Here is a 24,729-nt window from a genome sequence, read left to right as displayed (position 1 = left end):
CTGTAGTTACTGCAATCTAGAAGATCACCCTTCCCTTTCCAGATAGGGAAGACAAGTCCTGTTTTCAAGTCAGTTGGGATGATGCCAGTCTCCCAAATGGAAGCAAAGATTGCTTGCAATGCCAGGACAACGGCCTTACCACCAGCCTGGAGAAGTTCACCCCGGATACCACAGATGCCTCCAGACTTCCCCCCCTCAGCTGGTTCACCACCTGTGCAACCTCAGTGAGACTGGGTGGTTCACAGCTAATTAATTTCAAGACAAGGCAGGCTGTATTTTACTGTCAAAGGCTTTGAGGAACAGCACTCCTTAATACTGAAGCAGAGACTGAGAAGGCAGCACTATAAGCCATTTTACACTTACTCTAAGGCTGGGTTTATGCTTCACATGACACGACACATGCTCCTGCAGATGCTTCTGCTATGCAAGTGTTGTACTGTTTATACTTGTGTGTGTACTTTACGTAAGTCTGGAAGATTCCACTAGGTGGAAGTGCAAGATATCACCCACAGTGATTCAGCTTTGCTATGTTGTGAATTGCCTGAAACATCCATTAAATTCCGAGGACACCTTGCCACAAAATCTCTGAAAAAAGATGGATGTTTAATGATTACATCCATCAGTCCAGGGATGCACCCATTATGACAAGCATTGGGCACAAGGCAGAAACAATCCCTGGATAGGGCATCAGCTCATCGTAAGGTGAATACAAGCACATACATACACCAGCGTTATTTTAGCATCACCAAATCTCCAAACCTGCATGGAAGGCAACCGGAGCACAATGTGGAAACCCGCCAGGAAAAAATGCAAACTCCAGGCAGGAAACACCAGGGACATGACTCCTTGCTTTGAGGCAGCAGCACTACCACTCCGCCACCGTGCCACCCCCACATTTGTAATTATTAACAGAATTCATTATTTAAATTAATAACTTATCTGTAATATGTAATATATATGTGAATTTCCCCTTGGGATTAATAAAAGTATTTATCTATCTATACACTTTAATGCATTTCATCATGAAAGTGATATCAAGTATAAATCTAAAGATTCTAAATGTGCAGAGCAGGAATATTATAAATTGAATGTGTTCTACGTTCCAATAGCTGCCCAAATAGCACATAACGATTAACAGCTGTGTTGGTTTTAAGATGACATTTACGTTGTTCTACTTTAATGATAAAATAAATACAAGATTAAAGTGGGCATTTCGAGATCAAAGGCAAAATTTCCACTTTAATCAAAAAATATACTTTTTCCACTATGTTCCTAATTTTTTTCTCTGTGGCTCAAATATGCTCCTGTACATTCTGATGCTGTTGTGAAGGTTATTAAAAAATAAAAAAATAAATAAAAATGGCACAGAAGATGGCCTATGAGAACTTAAAAAATATATTGTGTCACTATGATGGGGAATATGTGACGCTTGAATATAAAAGCATCACAAATGCATTTGTATGTCTGCATTTTGCTTTGCCACATCGAACCATTTAGCAAACATCAAAGCATGCACATCGATCCTATAGGATATGCCAAGTAGCTTTCTGTCACATGTTGATAGTAAACAGAGACTTGACCACACTGCTCCCCCGGATTTTTTGCTGGTACTGCAATTCACGAACACATTCATTTCTGAGGGCATGCTCAGAGGACGTGTCAAATGAACGTTGAGAATGTGTAGCAGGAACAACTGCAAACCACCTTGATAAAAAATTCAGCAAATAGGAATGTATAGCTGGAAAGGATCAGAAAAATAGGGTAATTTAAAACCTTACCATTTAGAAGCTATATTTTGTAATGAAAACAAGATCTCATTAGTAACCATTGCAGTTTCTTCATAGTGGGTAAACTTGTTAGGAGTTTGAATGCTAGAGTAGCAGTATTTACATGTGTACAGAAGCACAGAGAAATTCTGACTTGCATGTCTGATGTTGTCACTCACTGTTTTGAGCATGCTGCAACAAAATACTGTCTATCAGATAAAAACAGCCTAAAACCTATGTAGAACAAACAACAAGAAAGGAAGCACTGAGGTGTAGAATAAAAAGTATGCTCATGGCATATGTATGCAGTTATCAGTACTATTTATACCAATGCCATCTCAGTGCAATGGGTGGGGTGAAAACCTAACTGGAATGCTTCAAAGAGATCATTTAAATGCATACGTGCTTGGAGTTATTCTGCAGTAACACATTCAAGGATTTAAGATAAAAATGGGAGTAGAGAAATAGGCATATAATCTGCCAAAGGTTCAGGATCAATCCATTACTCCCTTAAAGTAGGTCAGAATGCCACAGTATTCATTAAAACTGCACTGTACAAACAATGAAAGGACAGAGAACTAAAAGGCACTAATCAGTGAAGTAGGCATGAGGTCCATAGGCATGACATCCATAGAATAATCCTTACTAATTTAAACTTTATCGACAAGATGGAGGTTTAAAAAATAAGTTAACATTTGTCTGGAGTTTTGAGAACAAACACATTTAACATATACATTAACTCCTCATGCCATGTAAAGTTGTGATGACTCTTAAAGGCAAACAAAAAAATCTTAGTGACAATGGGCTACATGTTTTTTTAATATAACAAAAACATACTGGCAAGCAGCAATTGTTGAATGTAGAGTGTTTTTTTTGGTTATTGTTTTATTTAAAACAATATGACCCAATCAGGGCTTAAACAACACTACTAATTTGAAAATAAAGACCGGGTTAAACAAACAGTAGCAAGATATGTTAAAGCAGCTTTCTGTAAAAATAAAAAATCAGCACGTTGAGTTTACAACATGCACAGAGCACCATGTGCCCTGTCCTTAACTCTTCACCACTGCTTCAAGGTCACAAGAACACACTATTCCCTGTGCAGGTGTCAAACAAAACCTGAGAAAAAGGCACATGCCTGCAAATACTCCCCTTAGTGTGAATGGATGTCCAGCAGGCACTTTTTAAAAGCATATTGTAAGAAATGCTTACAATATGTTCTAAATAAGTTCTAAAAAATAGAAGACTACCCAAGTGTCTTCATGTAGTCATAAGGATATCAGTGAAATGGTTTTATTTTCATTGTATTTTTTAGCATTTCAACAATGACTGACTTCTGAGAGAAGCAACTGAGAGATTAACAAGCATCTTAACAGACCCAAAAAGTTGTGTCACAAAGATTCGAAGGTCAGATATAACAAGAGACCTGAACAATACTAGGGAATCTATTCCCAGACATTTTTCATTCTGGGAATGAAACTGCTGTAATTCCCTGGAAACCGGGAACGGCCAAGCTAGCACATATAGCGTGTAAAGGTATAAAAACTGATCAAGAAATAACAGTGTTATAGTTGAAAATAATTAAGTAGCACAGTTTTTTGGCCCATGGTGTAGTGTGTTGCCGATTAATTCAGTCAACAAAAGACCAGCAGCAGTCAGTCCCCAGGCTCCGACTAAGACTGAGCACTGAGTATACTTTATACATAAAATATATTTTCTCGTACCTTGCACAACTGAACAACCCTTATGGCACCATAATTCAATACATTTATGGTCACTACAGTATTTGGATTTAATAATCTTCATGTGGGAAAAGGCTGACTCTCATAAATAAGTACAGACGAATAATGCAGTCAAGGAGGTAGCACATTTCTTCATGTTTGGGTACTTTTCCTCTGTGAGCAAATTCCAAAACTCTCCATGAGCCCCAGACTTCAGCTGAATGTCATCCTGTAGTGTCAAAATCTCATCCTCCACTGTAGACGAGTTTTAGGTGAAACAGTGTTGCATCACCCTCAACCTTCCCTAAATGGACAGCACTTAAAATGTAGCGACTGGCTCAAGTAAAGCTGAGTCTTGAAACAGTCTGCCAAAGTCTGACAGACAATTTTCAATCTGCTCTGTGTAATTCTGTGTAAAGTAAGCTGTCAAGTTGCGCACATGCCTTCCATTGCGTCTCCAGCTTTGACGCAAGGTTTTGGATGTTCCCCAAATCACGGCGCTGAAAAATGACGGCTGTCCGATTAACTGTGATTTTAGTTCCCTCTCCTTTCTCTTTCTCAGATAGCTTTTTGGAAGGAAGTCAGTTTCGTAGTTATGATGAACAGTTTGAAAGTGCCTTTCCATATTTTCCTTCTTTGGAATAGCAATGATAGATTGACAGATCAGACAAACGCACTTCAACTGTGACATTGTGAGAAAAAAAATCCTCTTCCAATTCCACATCCAGCCCATACCATCCTCAAACAATTTTTATTTATTTATTTTTTAAATCCCTTCTTTAGTCGATATAAATTGGAAGGCCAACTAGATCACAGCCTGAGTTTTACAGTAGCATGCACGTTTGATCGTGTGTGCGGGATGACCAGTGTGTTAGAAGAAAAGAGATCTCAGACTAGCCGCCCTGTATGTCAATTGAAGTGGCAAATGCCAAACAGAGGATATATGATAGACTGACGTTTTGAATGCAAAGTGATCTACCTGCACTACCTTTGCAATCTACGGGTCGATCGCGATCGATGCATTGGGCACCCCTGAACTAGATACATGTACTTATATGACAGCATGAACTGATTGTAGATAAGGTTAGTCTTTTATTGGTGTCAACATATTGCAGTAGTTTGATAAAAAATGTCGGTCGTTCTAAAACCGCTCACGTGAAATGCCCGTGCACTGTCTCATACCCGGGAATGACATGCGGGATTCCCGAATTCCTGGGAATGGATTCCCTAAACAATACTGACCTAAATAAGGAAGTGGCAACCAATAAACTGTTTCATTTTAAGGCTTGTCTGGAGTTTGCCAGAATGCAAGCAAAAGACCTGCTTAAACTTAGGAACACATTTATGCGTTTGGGCCAATGTTCACAGTACTGTATGTGGTGTTACCTTAATACTCCTCAAAAAGATTTAAAGCTACTCCAGAGAGAGGCTTAATTAAACATTAATGTTTGAGGTTTGAATACTTAATCAAGTACCACATTTCAGTTTTTGACCAAATAATTGCTGACAAATGCCTAATTCTGTGGCTATATATTTGGGTGTATATGTTTAGAATTAGAAACAAAATATGCACAGAAGAAAGGGGTGTAAGAATAATTTATAATGTTGCAAAAGAACCTTATCCTTCCGGAATGCATGAAAGGTTGTGCAGGTCTCTGTCACTGTGAAAGAACCTGAAAGTTTATTATCCACAGAACAGTAGATACTACAAAGATATAAACTCAAAAAACCCAATCAATTTAATTCCAAAAAGGACTTCAGAAATCACATATCAAAATATCAACTAGGAAATCAAATGAAATCTTCTGAGGAAGACATTTACCTTTTATGTTTCTGTAAAGCAAGGCACATTAATAAATTGTCTTTCATTACAGATTTGATGGAAGACAGGGAAATGTCACTCAAAATTAATGTGTCCCAGAGTATTTTAATAAAGCTTTGAGACATGCCAAGTAATATTTAATAGTTACAACGTGATTTGCAGTGAAGGCCACTTCTGGGAGAAAAAGGTCAAATAGTTTGTATTCATCACTGTTGATCTTCTTTTCCACTTTCCCCAGCGTTTCCAATTTCCCAATCATATATGAAGCACACCACATAATAACTGATTTACTGAATTGAAGTGCTAGCGTTATCTTCAAATCCCTTTTATGACAACTACCTTCAAAACTCCCTATCCCAAAGATACAGACAGAGAAAGGGAAATGAAATGGCAGAGCCTGACAAAAGCAAATCAAATAAAAAAAGATAGGAGGATGATTCAGGTCTTGAATATCTAAATTCCCGGAAGAGTTTTACTCTTATTAACTACAAGGCTATTTGTAGACTTTGCCTAACCAAGAAAAACAAACCTCCCGACAGCAATGTCAAATGAATACAGCTTGGAAATGAAGCACTTTATTAGCTGCTAGGCAGCCTGCCAATCTGTACAAATTGAGCTCTGCTCACACATTTACCTGATAGGAGCACCTTTGGCCTGAGCAGGTTTTAGCATTACAGTGATGGTAGTAGAGGTTTCATTCAAAAAAGCATCAAACCCATCATAGTCTGGCAAAGTTGGGGCTATTCAGAAAAGGGAAAAAAAATTACTTTATGCAAAACAAATGAGCAGGTTTGTTTTCATACCATTACATTAAAAATCTAATTCTAATTTTTCTTCAACAGCAAGTACATTTTTCATGCAAACCAACTAGATTCAAAACAGCATTGTTACTAAGATTTTCTGTGATTTTTAGTAATCTTAAAGGGCTAGTATAAGGCTATAGATATAAACATTTATTAAAAAAAAAGTTCAAGCATCGAAATCAAAAACCCTGCACAGCTCACCTAAAAGGATATTAGGGGAAAACAAAAGTTCACTTAATATAAGTGTATAACAGCATTATTCTTCAATTACACAACAAAATCAAAAAAGAATGAATGAAAAATAAAAAAGAAAAAGGTATGGCTATATTTCTCAAAATGTACAAAAGATCAATCCATGCATGACATAGATTTTAAAACTGAACACACATAAATGCATGTTGATGGAAGGTCAGAACATAAAGTTAGAGCATTTTTAGGACTAACTTAAGAGGGGCACTTTCATTACTGGCTGCTACTTGAAGCAGGTACTGAGAAGGGTCTTTTTTCTCTCATCTGCTTAACAAAAAGCTTTCCATCAGAAATTTGCTTAATGGTATATAGTGTTCTGTGTCTTACTCTTGAGAGAAATGTTAATTCTTGTAATTTATAATTTTTCATTGCCATTTTTTGGCAGAATAACATTTGCTGTTCAGTATGCAAATATTTGCTTACTTTGGACTCTGCCTTTAAAATGCATAAATACTGTACGCACAAAACCAAAATTGCTTTGTAAAATACTATAAAACACTCTTAGAAGTAGTAAAAACAATTACCTGATATATTGGTTGTCACATTTAGGACTGTTGGAGGTCCAAAACCTTTCACAGTGCTGGCTCGAATTATAAACTGATATGTGGTTCCAGGATGCAACTGAGAGAAAATATGATGTGTACTGTTCCATGGCAACGAAACAGTTACTGCAGGCCCAGCAACATGGAGAGAAGGATCAAACGATCGAATACTAGTGTAGCTGATCTATTAAGAAAAAAATATATATATAAAAATAAAATGAACAACAGTGATAACTCTTACTCATATGAAGATACATTCTGTGTAGCCTATAAACGGCCAAAGTAATTCATTGTGCACATGAAGGCTGTAACATTAAAAAGTATATGCTAGTTGTAGAAGAAAATACTGCATCTAACCACACTGCTTAACAATGACAACACAATTGCCTTATACTGCTGGAAAATGAGCAAAGATCTTCAACAAACCTTTATCACTATCATACATTAGTGTCTATCTAATTTAAATAAGCATGGCAAATGCAGGTGGGAGTGGTATGGCGAAAATTGACTTAACAATGAGATCTCCCAAATCAAAAGGAGAATGCATGGCCTCCCTTTGAAATGTGTAGACCTCATAAGTATATTATGGTGGACAGGCTATCAGAGCTGCCAGGAAATTGGTCTGAGGATTGCAAGAAGACACAGTCGAGATGGGTCCAACTGTAGACCTTCACAATCCCGTTGAATAGTCAAATGGACTGCAAGTTTTTAATCAGATCACTCTCCCACAACCCTAATCTTAACCATAGTGTAACTGGGCATTTCATGTAAAATCACTGGCAAATAATGCAAAATAACAATCTCCTCAAAAGAGAGGAACATTGGAATTCCACAGCTTGAGACTATTTCAGCTACTGTATTTCACTATGGGCTCCAGATAGAGATGGTATTCCTGAACCAGGAAGTGATCCTGAGGACTACCAGAGGAGAATGATTAAAGGCTACTTCTATTTAATGGCCCATGCATTAGGACCTTGAGAAAACAGGCCAGAGTTTAAAAGAAATAGCAATGGAAAATGAGATTGAGAAGAAGTTTGTCTGGGTCTAAAGAGGTAAGTGAGCAAGCCACCCTACCTGAAAAGCAAGGAGACAAGGTAATGCAGGAAAGCCCAGAGGGTTTTTTTTTTTCTTTTAGCCCATTTTGTGCTTCATCACTCTTTCCATTGGTTTCTCTATTTCTTGTGTGAATAAATAAATTAGTGAACCTTGCACCTTAAAAGTTCTGTCCTTACAAAATGTAATACTTGGTCAAGCCTTCTTAGACCTTGTTTCTTTAATGTAGATGGTTTTTTCTTGTTTTCTGAGACTACATTACTATAACTGTAAAACCTGCCAAAATGCACAAAATATTTTTGATGGGAGCTGCTTAAAGAGCTGATGCAGGCAGTCATCAAATTATTTATGAACAGAAGCTGCCTATTAGTTTTTTTTTTATAAAATGTATAGTACAAGCAGAAGACAATATGGAACCAATTCACAGTCCTTCCATTTCAGTACTTTCTTAAATGTTAAAATATTTAATCCTATCTCTCTATTTAAAAAAAAAAATCCTTGGAGGGAGAGACTAGGGAGACGAGACGTGATCTTCAAGGAAGAAACTTAAAAGACCCGCGAGATGAAAGAGATTGGCCACGGAGTGTCTCGCGGGGACCTTAAACATGAGACTGTTTGCCAAGAGATTGACCCAGAATTGTTTCGCGGGAACGTAGAACATGAGATTCTTGCAAGACACGCCCTACTTACAACCAATATCAAATAAGACCACGGGCAGCAAAACACTTAGTCGTGTAAAGGCTTTTAGCACCCACATTTCCTGGGTTCTCAGCGCATTTAAAGCGTATAAGGACAATACGTTATAGATGAAATGTCGACGACTAAGTTATAAATATAGAGCACCGCAGAGAAAAGAGACTCAAAAGCACTGGAAAGAGAAAAATACAAAAAAAAAAAAAAAAGAATAATCTAGGTGCAAATTCAGAAAATAAAAGTGGAATTGAAAAAAAAAATCAGGTCCAATCGGGCTCAGAAATAAAAGACAAAGGGTAAAATAAAGTACAACTTCATAAAGACATTCAAAAACGTTCGCGCGATACACATGCAGAGCAGGTTACAGATTATGAAAGCAGTGGAATTCGAAAGGCCTAAAAGAAAAAAAACAGCGTAATACAAATGCAGAGAAAGTTAAAGAATATGAAAGCAGGAAAATTAGTATAAAAAAAAGATGGTAAAGATCGCAGTAGTAGAAACAAACGGAAATTACTCGAAAAAAGGGAAAATAATTACCACGGAACAGGTGTAACTGAAAAAAAGCTGGACAAAGTGAGGTCAGAAATAAAAGCCAAAGAGTAGAAAACTAAGTAAAATATCATAAAGAGGTTAAAAAAAACAGGGCCAAACACATGCAGAGCAGATTAGAGATAATGAAAACAGTGGAATTCAAGAGACTCAAAAAAAAAAACAAAAGGTACAATACACATGCAGAGCAAGGTACAGAATATAAAAGCAGAAAAAAAAAGTGTCAAAAAAAGGAAACTAAAGGTTGCTTTAGTGTAAACATAACAGACTTGTACATCGTCTAATTTATGTTGCCATTAGGGAAAAGTGTTTATACACAATGAGGAGGCGTATCCAAGACAATTAAAAAATTTGACGTTTGGGGAAAGTGAAATCCACAAAAACTACAAGCAAAATATCTGAGTCTACAATAATCTTTTCGCATTAGCATCAATCAATGCTCAAAACATAGATTTACATGATTCAGGACCATACGCTAAGAGAATCTGTGGTCCAGCAATAATTAAAGCAACGACAAGTTTAATTTTGACGAAACCACAATTCAGTCAGGTGTATATTTATGATCATGGAGAAGCGATGCAACATAGAATGGAAAGAGTTAAAAAAATCAGATGTATTAGAAATTATACAGCCAATAATGGATACAAATCCATACGTCCAAAAGTATTGGACTTTACACAAAATTTATCTGCAAAACACAGACAAATAAGTTTTCTTGGATTTCTGTATGTATCAGAAAGACCACGCACACATACATAATAAACCAACATATAGCAATAATAGTTTCGAAAGACAGAAATATCAAAAACAGAGTAGATATTCGTGTTTATCCAAAAGCAAAACATGAATCGACATTTCTCTTTAATAATTCACCACATTACGATCCTTTACTTTTTCCAGATGGAGAAACAGGATGGTCATACAATACGAAACACACAAATTCAGAAAAATGAAAAACACCAACACAATATTTCGGGACAAAATAAGCGATACGTTCCAATGTATTTAACCCACTTCTGTTATGTCAAAGTCTAACGCAACACTACATTATTAATGCGTATGTAAAAGTCAAAGCTAATCGTCTTTTCTTTATTAAATCGAATCAGGCAAAACTTACAACGGAACATATGCAAGGTCTCATTGATCTCGTTCAAAATTAAAATAGCAATAGTTCAGACAAATTCAAAATAGGTAAAACAGTAATATTACCGTCATCATATCAAGGTAGTCCAAGAGCATTACGACATTTATATCAAGATGCCATGGCAATATCCAGAACTATCGGTCAGCCAGATTTATTTATTACAATTTCACAAACGGGTTTACCACACATGCATTTACTAGTTACTTTGCAAAAAATTATTAACTGCCGATGTACATCGTTTTGTCTGTACTGAAATTCCAAACAGAGAAACCTATCCTGAATGATGATACAAAGTCATTAAACACATGTCTCACGGACCTCATTTGACACTAGAATTACCAGAGTCTACGGAAAAACTCGTAGATCCGGCCCACCTTAAATCTCATCGCACCACTCCGTCAGCAACTTTTGTCCTGTAAATGTGCCGATAAAGACAAGCAGCCTACTATTCCATTCCCCCACCACCTCAGAACGTGCACAAAGCTCTCCCAGCTCATGCCTTGCTTATCCTGGAGTGAAGTACTGGAGTTTTAGAGTGGAAATAATAGATTGTTATTTGGAACACATGCATTTCATGTGTGTTCCGTTTCTACAACACACTCTGTGTAAACACATTGTTAAAACAGAAACGTTTTTCATATTTTAGTAGTAAATGACAAAATATTGGCATAAACTATATAATGTGTAAAGCCTGAAGTCCAAATATCAAATAAACACTGTCACAAAAGGCTCAAGGATAAAACAGCAGCTTCCGTGGCGTAGCGGTAAGATTTGCTGACTTGTAATCAAGAGTCCCCAGTTCGATTCCGACTGCCTCTTATATTTACCGTTTTCATTAGTGAGTTGCTCTTATTGTTAATATACAGTACACACATAAATTTGGTTTGCGTCTGGAACAGATGGTGTACATTTATAGGACTTGTAAAAGTTACCTTTTTTTTTCACTTTTACTCTCTCAGTCACGATCATAATACATACTACCTGCCAATGGATCTGACGCTGCTAGTTTTTATTTGAAACTGGGAATAACTGTAGATGTGAGTAGTGTTTTGAGGCAATGGAGCTGGACAATCTCTGATCTGGAGGAATAAAAGCTGACACACAAACGCTGGTGAATCTGCCATCTTCATATCTCACCGTCACTTGATTTTTTTAAATTCATTTTTATTGAGTGTTCCTGCTCATGCTGAATTAGTATGCACCTTATCGTCTATGATGTCAAAAAAAAAAAACAGACACATAGGTATATATGATATTTGGAATTATTCATTTTATGACCTGCATAGTACATTTCGGGGAAACATTGTGGCACGGACGCAACATTATTCATATTCATTTGCATAACATCTAGCAGTTGTAATGTTTTTTCCTTGAACCTTTTGTGAAAGTGTTTATTTGATCTTTGGACTTCAGGCTTCACACATTATATAATTTATGGCAACATTTTGTCATTTACTACTAAAATATGAAAAACGTTTGTTTTAACGATGTGTTTACACAGATTAGGTTGTAGAAACGGAACACACATTAAATGCATGTATTCTAAATAATGATTTATTATTTCCACTCTAAAACTCCATGCAGTGAGGCATTTGTACTCCATCAACATTAATTATTTCCAGAGACATAATTTTGTCTATTTTTCCACCGCATCACGCACAAAAGCAAGGGAATGATGGGAGCACCAGAACTCTGCTCACATGTCGCTTCGTACCGCAAGCTGCAAGTAGTAAGTCTGTGATAAGCAGAATACCGCTACGCTTTCCACTCACGGGACGGAAGGACAATCCCGACTGCTTTTATATAGTAAGAAAGAAGATATCGCACAGTCTGGAGTAGAAAATCATCTTTTACCTGGAAAAACGAAACTACAAATCCCATCGTGCATTGCAAAATGGATGGGGCGTGTGTGAAACTCCGCGCCTGCGTAGCACTCACGGGACGGAAGGACACCCGACCGCTTTAATATAGAAGGATATGAATGACTAATATTACAAAATGGAAGGCTGGCCGATGAGACTCAAAATTCAAATCACAATACATTTTCCTATGAAATTTTACTCAAAAACTCGTCACGCAGTTATATTGTTCTTATAATCATTTTGACATAATGGCAAAGTAATAACTTTATATTATTTACTTCGTAATAGCACAGGCATAAACAAAATAAAATATACACATTAACGCAAGAAAACAAATTTTCTGCCTGTACTTAGGAAGTGTAGGAGTAGAAGCTTTGACTACTTTAGTAGATTTGCCATAAAAAAAAAAACTTAAGAGCATATTGACACAGTTTTATTTTTAACACGTTTTGTAAACAAGTAAACCATAGGAAGAACAAGTATTCAAGCAACTTCACAAATTTTGTATAAGAAATACAAGTCTATCAATTGCTAAATGTCTAAAATGACCAGAGAACCCTAAATACAAAGAGGAATGTTTTATTTAGGTGAGGTAGAATGCCCAGAGGGGACTGGGCGGTCTCATGGTCTGGAATCCCTGCAGATTTGATTTTTTTCTCTAGCCGTCTGGAGTTTTTTTGTTTTTTTTCTGTCCTCCCTGGCCATCGGACCTTACACTTATTTTCTTACTGTATATTTTATTTTTCTATTCTTCATTATGTAAAGCACTTTGAGATACATTTTTTGTATGAAATTGTGCTTTATAAATAAATGTCGTTGCTATTGTTACGGCTTTAATGATGCTCTGTGGCAGCTCACTATGTTGTCACTGTGTTGAACTAGTGGCCTAAATGTAGAGATATTTCTTTGCAAGGAGGCTGAAAGCTGGAAAGATCGGCTCATATTCTTTCCACCATGCAAGTGGGTTTTTCTCACTGGCAATCTTGACTGCTTGCAGGTAAATTGAAAGTTCAGCTGTAGTTTGATTTCTGTGAAGCAATGAGGATGATGATGTTGACCTCTTAAAGATACCACCAAGGATTTGCTTCTCTTTTTTGGCTGCTGGTTGGTGATGCTTCAGCTGCTTCTGGAGGTCTCACAGCTACACCAGGCTGATTGCTGGTCTCCTCATGTTGAAGGGCTGGTGAGCCAAAATGCTGGTTTGAAAAAGGTGTAATGCAGGTTTAAGAGACTGTAACAAAGGACTGAGCCGAGAGGAATTCTGTAAATTCCAGGAGGGGGTCGGAGAGCTTTATCGGTTGACATTAGAACATCAATGCCCTGCCAGATAGGGACAAGATGTCTGGTTTTCTTGTAAGATGAGAGAACTTGCATGACAGTCCGCTGTTGTTCCAACACCCTCTGGATCATTGCCACCCTTGATCTCCATTTTTTAGGGGATTCTGTTATGATAGGAAGGAAGATAGCCCTCTTTCTGTGCTGCTGTCAACTCCCTTCTCTTTTTCCAGCTAAAGAAAATATTTTTGCAACAACTTTCTTGCATACATCAATGGCCCATTCAAACTGCAGTTCTATTCACTTTTTACATTATTATGATTTAGTTTAAAATATTTCTCATACACATGCATGAACACACACAAACCCTTTACCGACTGCTAGATGCAGCCGGTGAATAAAGCACCGTAGTCTCTTTCATTTAAAAGAGTAACTGCTTTAAATCACATTAGCAGTGTTGTCTGTGGTAATGCAAACTTGTCGTGCATTGTCCTATTTCTACGCTTTAAGCACATCTCTTGGCCCCAGTGCAATTGTTTCTCTGGTATAGTCATCTGGTACACAGGCTGTCTGAAGATAGATGCTCTTCATCTCCCAGTTCTCAGTAAATTGGACCATTAGACTCATGTACAGTCGCACGGTAAAACTAGTCCACAGAATAGTTGTGGTGGAAAAGTGGCTTACTTTCTGATGCGGATTCAAAATTTTCTCCTTCACCTTATTATATAGCACTTCTTTGCCAAAGTATTTCAGACAGGGAATGACATATGTGGGATCAATAGTTCTCAGTAATTTCTGAAATCCATGTTCTTCGACAGTAGCAATAGGAACCATATATTTTGCAAATATACATGTAAATACTATGTTGTCTAGCTTAACACAAATATAATGTTGACTACACCTCACAATTCAGGCATTTTAAAATTACCCTATTTTACAGTTTATGATGTTCAAATACGTAAACTCCCAAAAACCCTGGGTCTGTAATATATTTTGTTTATAATTATGTTCAATATGGAAGACACAATGTCAAAAACTGCACCCTGGATTACTAAACCTGGGACACTTAATTGCAGAAGACAGCACTCGTCAAAACCATGAGTTCTTATAATTAATAATTTGTCAGATATTATAGAATTGCAAATGCTCAAAAGTTGGATTCGAATTAAAAAAAAAGAAAGTCAATTCAGAAAAGTGTGTTAATGTCTAAATTTATCATTCTAGAAATGGACCCTCAAACACAATAAAAAATCCATGCCTTTTCTGACACATAGACAGAGAAAGAACTTTTAGTTGTAGTGAGAAGTACACAAAGTGATAAACCCAAACAAGGAAATGATTTCTGAATTGTGTTTGATGGTTCCTGGATAAACCTGGTCTCTGCAGAACCTGACTGAATGAGGTGGGGCAACAAGGGTGCCAACAGTAAATTAACATAGCACAGCCTTAAAGGTAAAAGACTGGAGTAAACATTTGAATGTGAGGAATTTTGGGAAACATTGGGGTAGACTTTATACCACAAATGAGAAGCAGCAGAACATGCATGATAGCACCTTTATTGGACAAATAGTTGGTTATCTGGGCACTGATAAAAGCACTTCTAAAATACCTTTAATAAAAAAGCAGCATCATTAGCCATAAATATATAAACACTGTTACAAAAAGAAATCTCAAATATACCAAAAGGTAGCTAGAGAAGAATATTGCTAATGGAAAACATCTGTGCTGTACTGAAAGTTCAAAAGAAAGATGCTAATAATGTGGAAGTAAGTATTCGGAGGATACCAGAATGAAGCAGATTTGATGAAACTGGCAAGGCTTCCACCATGGCACCCTAATGCATACTAAGAAGAATAGGCAGCAAGACAGGTTGCAAGTTTACCTGGCTGTAAATAAAGGCAGGCTTGGGGGTGTAAAAATACCTTGGGGCTACCACAGTAAACAGCAGCTGGGATAAATCCCTGCATTAATGCCCTAAAAACAATACTAGACTGGGGTATGCCAATTCATTTTATATAGAGAGGACATAGGTTACGTGGCAGTGAAGTAATGGGGCTAGAAAGTGAGTGGGAAAAGATGTTTTTTACAATGTAATCACCAGCAGGTTACCCAACTCGTTCACACAAGGTTCACATCCACTGGATTCACTCGTGTTTACTTTTAATAAATGCCACATTTACACAAGTTTAAAAAGGAAAAGATGCATAACCTGAAAAAAACATGCTACAATCACCTGACTTTTTTTTTTTACACCCTGAAAAAATGTTCCTTTTAACATGGCTTTATTACCTCATACTGAGTGATGATACCATTTGGCTCCAAAGGCTCCTTCCAGTGAAGAAAGATTTTATCTTCAAATGGCGTTGCTTTCATTGACTCACTGGGAACAGGTCCAGGCACTGCATTAAAATTGCATAGAGACAAAGTGACTTGACTAAACCTTGTCTGCATTTTATTTGACAATAACGTGACTACAGAAGAAACTTGATTGCTACCAACTGATCTTATATTTAATATGTATAAAACTTTACTTGAAAACTGTAGGCTCAGTTTTTAATAATCTATTTAGATCATGTAAAGTGTAAAATTCAAAAATGGCTTCAGCAAGCTAATGACAGAATCATTTTTCTTTAGCTCAAATAAATAGAAACTAACACTGAAAGCTTTTAAGTCAAATTGGTACTAAACAATTTCACTAAGTAATGAACTGTACACTTAAAGTGAAGATTTTAACAGAATCATTTAAAAATCAATTAAAACTCAACACAGCAAAAGATTATACTCAATATACTGTTAAATAATTTAAAATGCACTAAAGAAAAAAATCACTCAGACAATATTCATAATTGATTCAACTAACATCATTATTCAAATTATGACAGATGATAGAAGAGAATTAGGAACAGTTTAAGCTTTGGATCAATGTTCAATATTTTTATACTTATGTAATACAATAATATGACCTGTAAGAAATCATAAGTGAAAGATTACATTTCTACAAAACAAAGAAATTCACATAGTAAATGTTTAACTGACTTTAAAGTAAAGATTTCTAAAGTAAAAAAAAAAAAGCCTGATTCATGCATTTTACACCACATATTTTCTCAATATTTTACACAAATATAGAAATGTGCAATGGTAAATAAAATTTAGTAAATAAAAAGTAAAAAAGTAAATACATTTTTTGGGGGAAAAATTAAATTAAGTTAAAAATCAACTATAAACCCACCAAAAAAAACAATCCACTTTCTCCTCTCTTGCATATTCACAGTCAAATATACTCCATGGAATTGTTTTATAAGAGCAACAGGATAAAAGGTGGTCAAGGAACAATGCAGCTGTAACTATTGTCATGCAGAAGAAAGCATTATTCAAATGGTGCATCAGAAAAGAATAGGTGAAAAAATATATTGAATAATCAATTTAGCAATAGGCTGGCACTTTTTAAAAAAAAAACAAAAAAAAAAAAAAAAAGCAGACGTTGCAGATACATCACAGTTACTGCAAAACCAGTAATTGCATGTGTTGAGTGAGCACATTTTACCTGTGTTCACACTGTTTTGTCTTCTATATAGACATGCCTGTTAGGTTCACTGAGTAAGAGCATTTGTACATGAGCAGGACCTGTAGTAATCTGGTCCATGTTTTATACCCACTTTGTGCCAAGTTCTACAGAGGAACCCTTAAGCCACACTCCCAAACCGGATTACAGGTTTGATATGCAGTAATCCCTCGCTATATCGCGCTTAGAATTTCAAGGCTTCACTCTATCAAGGATTTTATATGAAAGCATAACTAAATATATAACGCGGATTTTTCGCTGCTTCGCGCATTCTGCGGACAATGTGTCTTTTTTACTTCCTGTACATGCTTCCTCAGTTGGTTTGCCCATTTGATTTCACACAAGGGACGCTATTGGCGGATGACTGAGAAGCTAACCAATCAGAGCACGCAGTTAAGTTCTCCTGACTGAGAAGCTAACCAATCAGAGCACGCAGTTAAGTTCCTGCTTGCTGAATGCATTGTTAACCAGGAAGTCTCGTCTCGCTCATTCAGCATCAACGTGTTCTGGTGTGTAAAGAGTTGTGCTCTTTTGTGTTTATCTTTGTGCATAGTCAAGCCCTTCATTATGGCTCCAAAACGATCTGCTACTGCTTCAGGGGCCGTGCCCAAGCGCAAACGGAAGATGTTAACGATTGCCGAAAAGGTAAACGTTTTGGATGTGTTGAAGGCTATGATTCTTTTTATTTAAAAAGTAGGAAAGGAATAGAAGATCTACGGCCACAGTGTCCTTTTAACCAGGGTGCAAAACGAGTTGTAAGTGGATGTAATAAGGCAGTAAGTAGTCTGGATGGAATCTGCTTTAGAGATTTGGATTGAAGACTGCCGGAAGAAGAACAACGGCGGTGCTACACAATCGCCTGAAGTGGCTCCTTTACAAGGGCTGTAACGCTCTCCTTTGTTGTGCAGTAAAATTAAACTCATCGTTATTGGACAAGACATCGTGTCATTATTGGTGAGTAACCATAATTAATTTTCTACTTACAGTACTTAGTACATGTACGTACGTTTAGTGTCACTGTACACACATTTACTGTATACTATTTTTCTTGCATTGTAGGCCACGTATTTATTGCTAGTGGCCTGTCTATCGTAATGGCTGTAACATATGTGATATTGGCGACCCTCAATATCTTTAAAATAATATTTAGGTTTTACTGTATATAGACAGTGTGTTTATATACATAATTTCAATGAATCTTACCTAATATCTAAGAGAATACAAAGGGATTATGCTGTATAACTCTGCGGGGAATATTTATAAACAGTGTGGGAGAGTTTATAAGGGCTTAAAATATATAAAAATAACCATACAAACATGGTTTCCACTTCGCGGATTTTCACCTATCGCGGGGGGGTCTGGAACGCAACCCCCGCGATCGAGGAGGGATTACTGTATGTCACAATTCAGCACAGATCCTCAGACGTACTCCTGGAGTAGCTATGCTGGTACTGGTATTAATATTAACCTGTGTCACCTTTAAAAAAATGTGAATTCTTTCTATGCTCAATTTAGACCAACAGAAACACAGTATGTTTAAATTTCTTGTAAGAATACCATTCATTATACCTCTATACCTATTTTTAAACAGTAATATAAGTAACCACTGCCTCTCCGTAGCAAAATGTTTAAAGCAAAACTAAATTACTAGAGATTTACAAATTTATTATCATCAAAAGGCCTAATTAAACACCAGTGTATGGAATGACCAACTTTGTGTAATGTTTTTCACAATGAGTACTTGTTAAATTACTTACTGCAATATAAAATTAGTAAGGAGTGGTCTGGTTCTTTCATTCTCTTACTGGCAAGGCATTGTTTGATAAAATTGCTAGAAGAAAAGGGTCTGGGTATAGGTTAATATAAAATTAAGATATTTTATGTAAGGTTCAAGCAGACTACTGCATGATTGTGAAGACAGTGCAGAGATCTATGGTGTTTAGAGTACATAAACAGTGAAAATGTGCAAAGCGTGCTTTCTTGTTTTCTTTGTTTTTAAAAGCAGGCATAACACACTGAAAGGTTGGGAGCTGACTGTGTGTGTGTATATATACAGGTAATATATATATATATATATTTTACACACACACCCACACATACATACAGACACACAATAAACTGCACATATAGTTTGCCTACTTAACATACAGCATTTGCATCAAATATACTTAAGCAAGCTTCTGCACAGGAGAAGTCAGACTCTTTTGCACTATAAAGGTCCTATCAGTCTATTGTAGCAAGTGCAATGTTTTACGCTCCAGGACTTGGGTGCAACAGCAATACAAAGAGGCCAGCAAACTGAACAAACTGAAGAAGCTGGTTTCGTCAAAGTAGTAACCTTTAACTCTCTGTTAGCAGTAGTTAAGAAATATAGAGGTAAAATTCCATTACAACGAAACGTTACAACGAACTGCCAGGGAATTTTTCTCAGCATTTCCTTGCAATACACTTTCAAGGTGCGAATGATGCCCAAATCAAATGGCTGAAGCACTGTTGTGCATTTGGGAGGAATTCAATGCGAACATTATCTAAATGCGGACGCATGCTGTGGGCAACCCAGTTATCAATCAGAAGCCGAATCATCCTTTTCTTCTTCTTCATACTGTGAGGTTTCTGAACTCTTTTGGGATCCACCCAACTCTCCACCCAATGGGAATGGCACGCTGTAGTGCGTCCCGAAGCGCGATTGCCACGTCTGTAGAAGATTGTTTGTCCATTGCCACGGCAGGACAACAGCAGGTTCACAGTGCTTCAGTGAATCGCCACAGAAGCGAATCCTAAAAGACTGAGGTTGCGCTGTAAGTCCCTGTCTTGCACCCCAAAACACAAGGCGGAGTCTCAGTACTTTAGCAAAACCAGCTTTATACAGCTTGAAACAGTAACAGCAGGGTTATTTATTGTAGCGTGATCTGCCAATTTCCTATACACAGACACAGCAGTCAGGCAGGGTTGTGGCCAGGTTGGTGGCCAAGTAATCCTGTTCCTTCCATTTACAATGTTCCTTGCATCACACTTCGAGATCATTTCTGTTTACTTGAAGAGCCGCAACAGAGCTGTGAGCTTGCTGTTGCCCTGGCAACAGATAAACAGTCTTCCACAGATGCGGTGATCGCACTTCAGGACACTCTTCGCCGTGTTGTCCACTTAGGGGAGGTCCCAAGAGAGTTTAGAAACCTCACCTTTTCTTGAATGAGTGCCGCATTAATAGCAATGTTTTTTGAACGAGCATCACTTAACCACATAAAAACAGCTTTTTCGACGTCTTCAAATGCAGCAGTTCGCATACGTTTGCAACCCAAGATTTTTCTTCTTTTTTTGCTCAGTCTTTCAAAACAGTTGACAGTGTCACTGGTTAAATTCCAAATTCACTGGCAACGCCTTTTTTCTTTTTGCTGGAATCAAGAGCCGCAAAAAAATGTACATTTTTTTCTTCTTTTCTAATATTGGATGGATGTTTTTCAAATTTTGAAGAGCAATAAGCAAAAGGTATCACTGAAAACCACAGAAAACAATACACAGCAAAAAAAAAAACAGTACTAGGAATAATCAAAAAAAGTAAATTTACAGTGGTTCCGTTTGGGGATCGTTGTGCACAACTGAGCTGAGGCCACAGAACTACCTGCTCTGTGGATGATACTTTTGGGCACTTCGTTGTAATGAAAGTATCTGCTGAGTATATTCATAGTAACAAGATTTCTATAGACTCGTCTCATGTGGGGAAGCTGTCGGGACCATAAAAATACTTCGTTGTAATGAAAATTTTGTTGTAAGGTTATTTGATGTAACGGAATTTTACCTGTATATTTAAGCAACTGGTCATCATGGAAAATTACAACCCCTAAATATATACCATCTGGTTAAAAAGTACAGCAACTAATCTAAAATTAGTCCCCTTATGAATAGGGTGTTACTACACTCTTACCCTCTGAAGGTTGTATATTTGCTGCTTTATATCCAACTGCACTACTTGACCTGCAATGGTTTGTGTTATGCGACTGCTATTGCAACTTTCTGCAATTTTCTTTAGAATAAAGCTTCTATCTACATTTCTTTGCTATTTGGTAAACACTGTAATATTTAATTAAAGCAAACATTAGGATGAAAAAATCCAATGTAAACTTACTGCATCAAAACATTTCAAATTTTTCATTTGAAAAAAGAGAATGTTAAGGAACACTTCACATTGCTTGGCTGAATCTGAAATGGTGATGTGACAGATGTATAAACATTGGATACTCCTAACAAAGATTTGTATTTTTAAAAGTATACAAGATATTTACAGCAGTATTTCCCATATCACAATGTCACAAATAAGCAAATATAAAGTACTGTGGATGTACTTAAATGCTACTTGAGAATCAAAACTGTAGATTGCAATACAACTTTGGTCATGTTTAACATAGATTTGTTGCTCAAGACTTTTTTGTTTTTTATTTTCTGTACTCCTGTTTTATTTGTCCATGGATATTACAGCAGTTACTTAAGTTATCGACAAAATGTCCTGAAAGAAAGCATTACTTAAGTTTCCCCAGTGACAGAGAATGAAAAACAGAAAATGCAGAGCAACTACGCTTCAGGCAGGTTATCTACATTAGTGAAGATATGTCTGAATTGAAAGCAAGTACTAAATTAAACTCATGGAAGCAACAGAACACAACCAAATACTGTCCTGTTTGAGTCTGTCTCAGTAAGGAGCCTGACAAAAACTGATTCTCCAATGTTCATAAGTCTTTATTTGGTGAAACCAGAAGGAACTAGATCAGTTAATTGTGCTGTCTGGTACTTCAAAAACAGTCTACAAAGCTCTTTTGGTTTTGGTGCTATGAACACATGATAATTTTTCATTTAATGAGAAAAAACACACATACAAAAATACGTATAATCACATCAAGCTATTAAATTTCCAGGTCCACTTTTAAACCATTTTAGTAATGGAAAAAATTCACATACAATCCACTCATTTGACTATACACTGTATACTGCCATGTGATATACCTGTAGGTTGATGGGCATGGTAATGACTGTTTTTGATGGGACATGCAACAATGATGGTGTTACAGACATTTCCTACCACCACTACTAAACACTAGAGAGAGTGCAAAACTGTGAAATCTGGGAAGGAATATACTTGAATTCTGCCTTTTAGTTAGGGATGAGAGAGGTCTTCAAACTAGTCCTGAAACTGATGTAATAAAGACATTAAAGTGTTTCGTTACAAGAATTGTGATAGTATATTATTTGTTATTTCAGACAGGACAACTAACAATTCTAACAGATTTTAGCAGATAATCTGACAAAAAAAATTGTGGCAGATCTACAGAAAAAAAGTTGCATACCAGCTGAAGGAGGGAACAACATGATAATGTAAAGATTTTAATCTACACAACCAAATAGGGATCAGAGGTCCATGAATATTAGGTGCGTTTGCCTTTTTAATTAAAAGATGAATTAAAACTAAAGCTTGATATTTTCCTAAACTGCATGTGTATGTGTGTATGCCTTTCCCAAGAGTGAAATCTGAGGTAAAGAACCAGAATATCTGAATAAGTAAGCAATCAAATTAAAACATAGTACATACCATCTTCATCTGTCTGAATAACCACCTCATCACTCTCTTTTCTTCCTTCAGGATTTGTAAGGATCATTTTAAGGCTCACATTTGTATAAGGGGGTAGATTCCCAACAACATGACGGGGAGCTTTAGGGTCCATATCCAGACAATCAGCCTTGCTCTCATTATTGTTGTGAAAGTAGTGGTAGCAAATGGTAACATTGAATGTATGGCAGCGGGTAATGTTGTAGCCCAAAGACTCCCAGTCCACTGCAATGAATCTCGCCTGTGTCTCTGCAATCTTCAAACTTTTAGGAGTTCTCATTGGTTCTAGACAGAAGGGGAAAAATATAAAGTTTAAGAAAACAAAAAGCAAATGTATCATGTCAGACATCCATTGCCTACACAGTGCAGATTATCAACTAAAACACGCAATTAAAAAGAACACAAGACAACAGTAGATTTTACTTGTTTTATTTCCTTGTATGAAGATCTCTTAAATGTAATTTTTCTAAAGATGCATCTAGTAAAATATACATATTTCTCCACAAAAATAGACTTTCTACATTTTCAGCAAAAAAAGTCTCTCTCTCTTTCAGCTATCCTTGAACCTAAAAATCACTCAATAAATGTTAATACCAGATGGGATAACATTGTACTGTGAAAAACCTATTGTGACATCCTATACTACATTATTCATGTGAAAACTCATTTTGCTCAAATGGAAGAATCTTAATCCACCTTCCAAAACTCAGAGGGAAAGTGATGCTATGCATTATCTCAAAAGGGTAGGAGAAACACACAACTTTCTCTTTCCAAGATTCTGTTCAAAATATTTAGAATTTGGCAAGAATTCATTAGTTTAATTCTAAAGCAAGCACATGTTTGTTATTGCATTTTGATTTTTATAAATCAAAAAAATAATAACAATAAGAACAGAAACAAGTCTGGAAAACGCAACACTAAAAAATTTTCCGTAGATCCAGGAATACAGGCCGACCTGGTATATTAGCCGAACCCCTTCTCTACCTACTAAATTACATGTATTTGCCGATGACCGGTATTTAAGCCGACCCCCTTCTCCAAGCAAAATTTCCTTAAAAGTGTTTCTTCGGGTATATTTATAATGATTATCGGCGAGAATTTGAGACTGCCGGCATTTTTGATATATAATATAATGTGCATAATTTACCAAAACACCAATAATTTTTCTAATGTACTAACCAAAAAGTTATAAAAAGTGCCTAGCCCACTTCGATTAAGCTAGGAGCATGGCGGCACGCATGGTTGCAGCGGCTCAGGGCCCTCCTTTTCAGTGCACCTTTTTGTTGTTTTTGTACTTTTTTTTTGTCCTTGTTTGTGCACGATCGGTTCGGCGAACATCCACTACACCATTCAGAACTTTATAAACATCGATGTCCAGAGCCAGACATCTGTTTCGAGTGTTTTTCATCACACGCACAACATCCCAGACAACATAGCGAGACCAGCGGGCTCTCTGTGGATTGTTGTCGGGTCTAGGAGACGACACAGACGGAGGAGGGAAAGAAAGCGGAAGCGGGGTCGCAGATCCGGCGTTATGCTAAAGCTAAAAAACAACCATACAAGCCCTATACAGAACTTTTTTCTGCACTGAAGGAGCTGCTTTTAATCTCATTGTAGATGTGTATAGTGACAATAAAAGGCATTCTATTCTAGAAACAATTTTATACTGTACTCACCATTTAATTTGACATCTTTGGGCTGCAGGAAGGGAGGAGATATTTCCATACAATGTCCATCTTCGTTTCGATTGCGATCACTTACTTTTACCTTCTCTTCCTTCCTTAGCAATTATGTGTCTTGCTTAAATAATTCTTAATGAATTATATATATATATATATATATATAGGTAAATCACTGCAATGATGGAAATTACATCCACAAACACATGTATCTAGGCTCTGACTGACGCTACTAATGCTCTCGGTTGTTTGTTTACAGTCGCGCAAGCGGATACACGTGACCGCATCCGTTTCGTAACGCAAGATGTTGATCGTAAATCAAAACAAAAATTTCATTTTAAACTTCCCGATAATTTATATTATAAATTTTATTAATAAAATCAACAACTAAAACACTTTTTTGAATAAATTCT

General features: G+C 36.7%; 1 protein-coding gene across 12 annotated transcripts in view; it reads right to left on the bottom strand.

Annotated features, from left to right (window-relative positions):
- Window positions 1-24,729, bottom strand: part of ptprk (protein tyrosine phosphatase receptor type K) — a 561,898-nt gene that overhangs the window by 139,047 nt on the left and 398,122 nt on the right. For all 12 annotated transcript variants that reach the window (XM_039747480.1, XM_039747483.1, XM_039747482.1 and 9 more), the window contains exons 8-11: window positions 22,620-22,922; window positions 15,769-15,878; window positions 6,886-7,087; window positions 5,944-6,049 (exon numbers count right to left, since the gene is read on the bottom strand). In XM_039747480.1, coding sequence (XP_039603414.1) covers window positions 5,944-6,049; window positions 6,886-7,087; window positions 15,769-15,878; window positions 22,620-22,922 — 721 coding nt within the window. The remainder of the gene's footprint in view (window positions 1-5,943; window positions 6,050-6,885; window positions 7,088-15,768; window positions 15,879-22,619; window positions 22,923-24,729) is intronic.

The sequence above is a fragment of the Polypterus senegalus genome, chromosome 3, assembly GCF_016835505.1.
Source record: "Polypterus senegalus isolate Bchr_013 chromosome 3, ASM1683550v1, whole genome shotgun sequence".
NCBI classification, from domain to species: domain Eukaryota; kingdom Metazoa; phylum Chordata; class Cladistia; order Polypteriformes; family Polypteridae; genus Polypterus; species Polypterus senegalus.
Note: the sequence above shows the minus strand (reverse complement) of the source record. Positions and strands in the feature narration are given on the sequence as shown.